Source organism: Amborella trichopoda, chromosome 5, assembly GCF_054954075.1.
Source record: "Amborella trichopoda isolate Santa Cruz 75 chromosome 5, AtrichopodaSantaCruz75HAP2 v2.0, whole genome shotgun sequence".
Taxonomy (NCBI): domain Eukaryota; kingdom Viridiplantae; phylum Streptophyta; class Magnoliopsida; order Amborellales; family Amborellaceae; genus Amborella; species Amborella trichopoda.
The window spans coordinates 46534874-46543329 of NC_142340.1; the positions used below are offsets into that span (position 1 = coordinate 46534874).

An 8456-nucleotide genomic window follows, 5' to 3' on the forward strand; every position below is an offset into this window, starting at 1 on the left:
TACGAAGCTGTATGATTTAGCGAAATGATGGTTTAACAAACATGGTACCAGCGAAATGGTGGTTTAACAAACACGGTTGGCACCTGCCTATGACATTACTTTTTGGAAATGATGGTTTAACAAATGTGATTGGCACTTGACACCTGACTATGAAATTGCTTTTTTGAAATGATGGTTTAACAAATGTGATTGGCACTTGCTTATGACATTGTTTCTTTATTTCTTTTTGGACGGAGTATAAATTGTGTCCATTTCTATATATACATAGCTCAATCAAAACTAGTATTGTGATACTTGGAAAGTTTTGGATTGCCTACGCATCGGCTGCAAAACCAGTTATTTTAGATTTAGGAGCATTTAAGAGGGTGGGATCCCAAATTGTCCACCCACCAAATCCGGATCCTATTTTTTAGTGGGATTGTTGGTTTCAAAACCTTGGTCACTTTGAAAGCAATCTTAGGTGTCGGATCAAATAGAATGGTCATGAGTCTTTTGAACACATGAATTTTATAATGCAATAAGGTTTATATAAGGTGTTAACTTTAAAAAGTTGCATCTCAAAACCTACCCAAAAAGTTGTTCTGGCCCTAAGAAACTCTTCAATTGGTCGTATCGGCATCCACATGTATTGATAAAAATAAAAAAGAATTTTAAGTGATGACAATAGTGAATCTCACATGGTATCCAACAGCTTATTTTAAAGATTTTGAAGAGTTTATAGACCTTATCTATATATTTAAAGCTTTCAATTTTAGAATTAGGGATCATCATCATCAAAGTCTAATGAGATAGGCAGATAAAAGGGTGTTTTAATTTGGAATATTATCATCATGGAGGGACGATGTCGCCGAAAATTCGTTGCTTCATGTGGACGACCGACCTGGCATCTGGAGAATGACCCTCGAGATGAGTCTGCACTTTTTGAGGTGGCATGTGTCCATGGAGAGAGATAGAAGGTCTAGGACTCTTCTCGTATAGAAGCCTTTAGACTCTTTTCTGCATCCTTCTCTTGTTAACTCTTGATCTCTTTCTCTCTCTAACAGGGCACTCTCTCTCTCTCTCTAACAGGGCTCTCTCTCTCTCTCTATATATATATATATATATATAACAAGCTACTTGCTTTCTCGCTCTTTGCAATTTATCTGTGATTGTTAAACTCTTCCTTTTCTCTCTCTACTCGCTTCAGTAGTTCTAGCTATACGCTCTCTTGTATGGCTATGACTCCTTTGGTCTCGAGAAATCTGGTGAGAAGGGGTTTGAGTCTCTCAGAGCGTGGGTATGGTGCTATAAATGGTGAGGAAAGGCAGTTGATGGGTGGTGGGATTCGTCGGTTCACGAAATCAACAGCTGATAATCCAAAAGACGTAGCCGTCACAGAAAGATCAAGGCCACTATGCAACAGGCGTCGAAGAGGATCATGGAGGAGTGGGAGGGACCTCGCCCCCTTCGGTTTTAATGGTGAATTACTTAAATATTTTCTTTTAACATATTCCTCGCAAGAACTTAAAGAGGGGAGAATAAAAAATTACTTAAATTTTGGTAAACCTCGTGTACTTGGATTTTCTGATTATTGTCAAAAAAGTATACAAATCTCTTCAAAAAGACCATTTATTTTTTGTATCACAATCATTCTTGTGTCTAAATTTTTAAAATGGGTGGTTAATACAAGAAACAAAGTTCAATTTATATATAAATATATATCAGACTTCATAATTAACTCCAAGCCATCCAAGCCATTCAATTCAATTTGACATTTAATCAGTGAAAATGATTGTTCCCTTCTTGTATATAAGAATGTGTGGTTGTTTTTATCCGTCGGATTTTAAATTGGGTGATTGTAAATGTGTTTGGTGAAAGTTCAAAGAAGTTTTTTTCCAACTTGATACCTGAAGCTCTTCAATTTGAAATTGGATAGTCCAGATATTTGCGACCTCCTAAATGATTTCAAAGTATACAATACCAAAAAGAACAAGGAAAAAGAAAATAAAGATAGATTCTTACGGGCTTTGGAAATCATTTATTTATATTAGCATAATTTTAGTCCAAGTCTCCTTCCAACATTTGATCTTAGAGATGTACTTTGGGTATAAATTTTAGAAATGAAAATTATATTATTTGACAATTTTCTATTGCAATTTTAGCCATTATTTTTATTTTTAAATAATATATTTAATGCTTAAATTTTACTTTAAAAATTTATGATTTCTATTGGTTGAGATTATTGACATGTGAAATTTTAGATTTAAAAGTCGATCTCTAAGATGGATTTTTAGAAGGACCTTATTTTGATTACCATTGCCTTTAGATGTTTCCCTTTATTTTAAATTTATGTGGGGGATTTATCATACTGACTCCAAACATTTGAACTATTTAACATCCCACTGGTAGTTTTTTTATCTAATTTCCAAGAACTCAGTATTTGCATAAATTTTAAATAGCTTCGGTCGCCGGCTCCCCTGTCATCAGGTCACCAACTTCCTTGACTTTCCGGTATTGGGCAGGTGTCAGCCCCCATACGTGGTCTTACGACTTTGTGGAGACCTGTGTTTTTGGTAAACAGTCGTCCGGGCTGGGTCACTGTGACCCCTTTTGTGCATCAACACAAAAAATGGACTTTTAAATTTATCAAATAAGGCATTGAGTTAGTAAAATGCTAAATAGTTCAATTAAATGTATTATGATGAATTTATCTTATGTTTATAGTCTACTAAGGAGAAGATAAGTTACATGGTGAATAATAATGGAGGCAAACATAATAAAAGAATACAAAACTTTTGTGGCTCTTCGTTTAAGTAAGACATATTATGAATGAGAAATGATCTTAGAGGACCATCTTCCACCCATGTGTGTAAGATTCTAAAAGATCACCATTAAATTTGGTACGGATCTATAGAAAAATCAAGTCCCACACTCATGTGATAATTATCTAGAGATCCGTATCAACTTTAATGGTGATCCTTTGGGGTCCTACATACATGGGTGAGAAAGGATCCTATAGAATCATTATGAATAGTGAGTTGTTTGTTGCTTAAGTTCAATGGATTTTAAGCACGCAAATAATGGCAATGGCTACCCCTTACCAACCGAATGTAAAGACCATGTAATATTTTTTATGGGAAATTTATCAAAATACCTTAACCATTAATGGCAACTCAAGGTTTGTGTGTGTGTGTGTTTTTTTTTTTTCAAAGTATTTTGAATTAAATTGGGAGTATGATTCAAGTTCAGAATTTTTCATATTGGGTTTGGATCGACCCATATTTGGATCCACCCAAATTTGGATCCGGATGCACCCAAATATGGATCCAAATAGTATGTATGTGGTCCGGATCTGAATTTGATGGGATCTAAATTATTCAGATCCAGATCTGGATCCAATCTAGATCCAAACATTATACATGGGACTCAGAATTAGGTCTTCTAAAAATTTTAAAAACCTATATATATTATTCATATAAATTTATATATTATTTTAAAAATCGGGTTGAATCCGGATCGGATCATCTTGTATTTACTATTCGGATCTAAATTTTGAATGCTGAATTTTGGATCCGAATCTTGGATCCATGCTTGGATCCAAATAGGATCCAAAATTAGGGTTTCAGATCCATATTGCATAAATTCCTAGTTCTAAATAAGATGTTAAATTGTGTCTTAATTAGACACAATTAATCTTGGCCTTGGATGAGAAATTGGATGGTTGCATTATTTCACAATTAATCTTGGCCTTGGATGAGAAATTGGATGGTTGCATTATTTTATTGACCATGCTCAAAACTTCAAAAGAATTTTCTTGAACTTTTTGAGAATCAAATTTCACATCAGATGGTTGTAACTAATTGTGACTTTCTTTTTTCAAAGGTAAATGGTCTTAATTGTATACAATCCTATTAGATAAAGTTATTTTCTTTTATAATATATTTAAATTGTATACAATCCTATTAGATAAAGTTTATCTTCCTTTATAATATATTTATAGCATACCAATATGCTGCTTAATTTTAAATTCTCCATATTTTCTTGATAATCATGATAATTTTTTATTTCTCCCCCCTCTCTTATATTGAGAGACTCCATTAACGTGACCTCTACAGATGTCTTTGCCCCAATTTCATTTGGGTCAACAATGGAACTAGCACTGGAGAATCTAAACAGTTTGTTCGGTAACTTGACGCTCTCTCGTGCAACCGACGATTTCGTGATGCCTTTCAGTGCAACCGACGAGTTGATCGGAGGCTTCACGCCGTCATACCAGATCACCGAGGATGACAAAGCCTACAAATTAAGGTTTGAAATGCCAGGTTTGAGCAAAGAGGACATTAAGGTCACAATAGAGGATGGTAACCTAGTGATCAAAGGGGAGCACAAGGAAGAAGAGGGGGATGACACAAAGAAATATGGGTATTACAACACTAGCCTACGTTTGCCTCAGGATGCAAAATTAGATGAAATCAAGGCTGAGATGAAGCATGGTGTGCTCCAATTGACAGTGCCCAAAACTGAAACAAGTGCAAAAGATGTGAAGGAGGTGAAAATAGAATAGAAATGCAGTAAATACACTTGTGGAAGATTAGGTTTTGGTGAGTTATCTTTCCAACACATCAAGTTTGCTAGAAATAAAAGTGTGATGTAGTTATGTAGGAGTATATGCTTTTGTATTAAGCTTCAAAGTCTAGGTAAAATATGGTGTGTATTTTTTTTTATTAAGCTTCAAAGTCTAGGCGAAATGTGTGTGTGTTTTATTCTCATTTTCTTCACTGGAAGTGTGACAATTTACTCATTTTCTTCATTGGAAGAAGTGTGATAATTTACTTATCGGGGTGATTTAAGATTTTTCTTGGGTTGCACTTTCCACTTAAAACAATCAAAGTAAGAAAACCCTGTCGGAAGATGTAGTTTAGTATCAGAATCTATATGTTTTATTTTGCCGTTAATAATGAAATTTAAAAATATAAAAATGGTGTAGATAGAGTAAGTATAAGTTTATGAATTTTGGAAATGGATGGTTAAGATAGTCGTTAATGAGGTGTACTAATTTTTTGGAAAATTTTTTTTATATTCCAAGCTAACTATTTGGTGAGTCGGTTGTAGATGTGCGTCAGCTTTTTAAAAATCCGTCTTTAACATTGGTTTTGGATCCAAAACTTTCGGATTTGTTAATTTAAATTATAAGTTAATTTAAATTATAAGTTGTAATTGTGAATTTGAAATTTTTCCTCTGAAAAAACAAAAATTGCACTCATGAATATTTATTTTCCACCATCCATTTTGACATGACATGATAGTGGGATTACCTTGCTTTGACGTCCATCTCTGGATTGGAAATCCACAAGGGAACTCATCAAAACCGTGTTCTTTTTTAATTGTTGGGATAATCTTTTAGATGGGTATTTTAAGGGTGTTTTACTTCTATAGCATAAGAGAAATGGTTTGTCCAAAATTCGTGATTCAAACGTTGGAAAATATTTACATCAATATCTAGACATGAAAATTATGGTTGTGAAAAAATTAAGATTTTAAATTTTAATCAGTAGTGTTATTTAGATTTTATCTATTTTGCCCTGTTGGCAGTTTTTTTTTTTTCTCTTTTTCTTTTTAATTTATTTTAATGGTTTTTTTTTTTTTATTATTAGTTTGTTGTTGAACTGGTGGGGACCAACTATAGCAAAAAAAATAGGTTGGTTTACTACAAGATAAGAAACAAAATAGAGACCTTATGCTCATGCAACACAACGAAAATAAAGTGGGAGAGAAATATTGTAAAAAAAATATTATAATTTTATATAGTTCGTTGTAGTGACTGCATATCAACATGTTAGTTTTCATTAATAAGGAAAGGAATCACAAAGTGGTTTTACTTAAAAAGGCATTGAACTCAAAATCTTTGAACTCTTTTATCTTTACATTCTTCTCTCTACAGTATCTTTTTCTCTGTGTTTCTATCTGCAAATAATAAAATATATATTTCTCTGTTCTCTCTCTTATATATAGAGAGGAAAAACTCTTGGAAGTCGATTCTCAATTTTTCTAGATTTTTTTTTGGAAACCCGAACATTATTCTAATTTGGATTCACATATCCATCAGAACCAAATAAGACTCCTCTAACGTTATAATTTATAAGTGGTTAATAAGGAACTTCTTTAGAAATTTTGTTCGGAAGGTATTCTAAGTATTTTTGTTGCACATTTGAATCGTAAACAAGTGTGGACAAATAGTAATAGTAATATATACAATAAGAAGTGTGGACATTTAGTAATGGAAATATATACAATGAGTAAATACAATAAGGCTGGTTATTTTTTGTACCAAGGAGGTAACAATCATTTTTGTTTGGTGAATTGAACGGTTGGTTTGTGTTGTTGGATTTGGTACTATTCAAAATCACCCACATAAAGAAATTTTATATTACGTGGGATTGAGATGTTCTCATATTATATGGGATTGAGATTGAAATTAATATTGATAAGTCTTTTTAAAGAATATAGAAATTAAAAAAAATTAGGACTCTTGGATATATCTTTTGAGATATATGTAACAATAAATTATAAAGTTTTCTGTATAGTATGGATTTTTTTGTGTGTCCAATTTGAGTCACCATACGGGAATGATAGTTCCTCTAGAGAAGGAGATACAGTAAGATGCACCTTCTTCTTGGAGAGGGGAGATTTCTATGTAGAGAAATTTTGTGATGGTGTCTCTTGTAGACTTTTCAAGATTGAGATGCTGGTTTCTTATAGAGAAGTGGTTTTTATAGAGATTTTTTGTTGTTTTTTTTTTAGTTTGAGAGTTTCTTGTTGCTCTCGTGTTTCTATTTGGTGTCATTGGTGGTTGCTAGAAGTAAAAAAAAAAAAAAAGTACAGTGATTTAAAAGGGTTTGCTCGACTGTATTTTTGTCGAGATTTGTTTCAAAGTCATTGATGTAACATTCATTGGTATAGTGGTATAGTGAATTTCTGTTTGTCGTGCTTGTGGATGTAGTTCTTATGGATAAACAACGTAAAACTTGTGTTCTTGTGGTTATATATTTGGTGTGTGTTTTATGTTTTATTTCTTTTACTTTATTTGTCAAAAATCAATCTTTTCGGCAACATCAACATGTGTCCTCAATACGGAGCGGGACGGATAAGTAGAGCTAGAGCTCTTTCTAGGCGAGTGGAATAGACAGGGAGTAATGGGCATAAGCACGGAGTGCGACCTAACACTCGCCTAGCACGCTTATAAGAAAAAAAAAAGGAAAAAAAAACAAAAACAAAAAAAATAAAAATTGTAACGTATTGTCTCATTTGATATTTATTCTCTTTGTTGCAATGATAAGAAGGTCTTGCAATATACAATCCCCTTTTAGTGGTTAATATTTTAAATACTTTTTATTTGTTTAGAAAAGTATATAATGAAACTATTTATCTTTAGTACAATGTAGTCAATACATCTTAACCATTGAATATGAACTTGGATTTGGATGGCTGCATTTATTCTATTGATCAATTTTATTTTATTTTTTATGTGCGAGTCAATGGTAGGAAAAGAGCCTAGCTTAAATAGTTAGTGAATGGTTCATTATATACTTTTTTTTTTGTTTTGGTATCTAGAATAAAGTTTTTTTAAAAATTGAGTGATTTACATATGGACTTTAAAATTTTTGGTAAAATGCTTAAGGTATAAATTACAAAGAAAGTCAGTTAACTAGTGTTTTTTATAAATTTTTTTAATCAATTCAATCTTTTATGTTTATTTTAGTTTTTTCACTAGTAAGGCAATGTCTCAACCTTTAAAGGACTACTTTATTAACGAAGAAACTAAAAATAAAAATTTGGATTGATCGAGAGATAATTTTGACAAAAAAAAAATACACTTGACCAACTCTCTTTGTAATTTTCGCATGTAAGTTCATTTCCTATTGTACCTACAATTTTAAGGTCCCTACGTAAATCACTAAAAAATTTCATGGACTTGGAACTCGAAAAGTGATTTAGCTTTCAAATTTAAAACGTGTTAATTGAATGAAAAGTTGTACTTGTTTGAAACGATCTAATTAATCGAAAGTACTTGTTTCAAATACATTGCTTGTCCAGGTTTTAAAAGGAAATGGGCAGTTTAACATAACGTTTAATTTGTGGGAAATCTTTCAAATTTAAACTGACCGCTTCACTCACCTTAGGGGTGGATTCGAGTTTGGTTGGGTTTGGTCCGGGTTAACTTGAACCCAGGTCGAGTCAAAGTTATTCAGACTCAAACCCGATTTACCAGGTCCAAACTTAGATCCAATTCAAGTGAACATGTCGACTTGACCCTGTTGCCACCCCTTGTTATATCGAGGGAATGCCAATTATTAGCGAGCAAAGAGGTGAATTTAGTGAGAAAAAAAGTTGTCAATAATAACAATAACAATAATAATAATAATAATAATAATAATAAAGTAATCTAAAGCTTAAGTAATGCTAAAAAAGAATATATG

The 8456-nt window shown here is 32.5% G+C and overlaps 1 protein-coding gene across 1 annotated transcript; it reads left to right on the top strand.

Moving 5' to 3' along the window:
• Positions 1 to 287: 287 nt before the first annotated feature.
• Positions 288 to 4815, top strand: LOC18431890 (HSP20-like chaperones superfamily protein). Its single transcript, XM_006842004.4, has 2 exons — positions 288 to 1458; positions 4095 to 4815. The coding sequence occupies exons 1-2, from the start codon at positions 1212 to 1214 to the stop codon at positions 4541 to 4543; spliced, it is 696 nt and encodes a 231-aa protein (XP_006842067.3). The 5' UTR covers positions 288 to 1211; the 3' UTR covers positions 4544 to 4815.
• The last annotated feature ends 3641 nt before the right edge of the window (positions 4816 to 8456 follow it).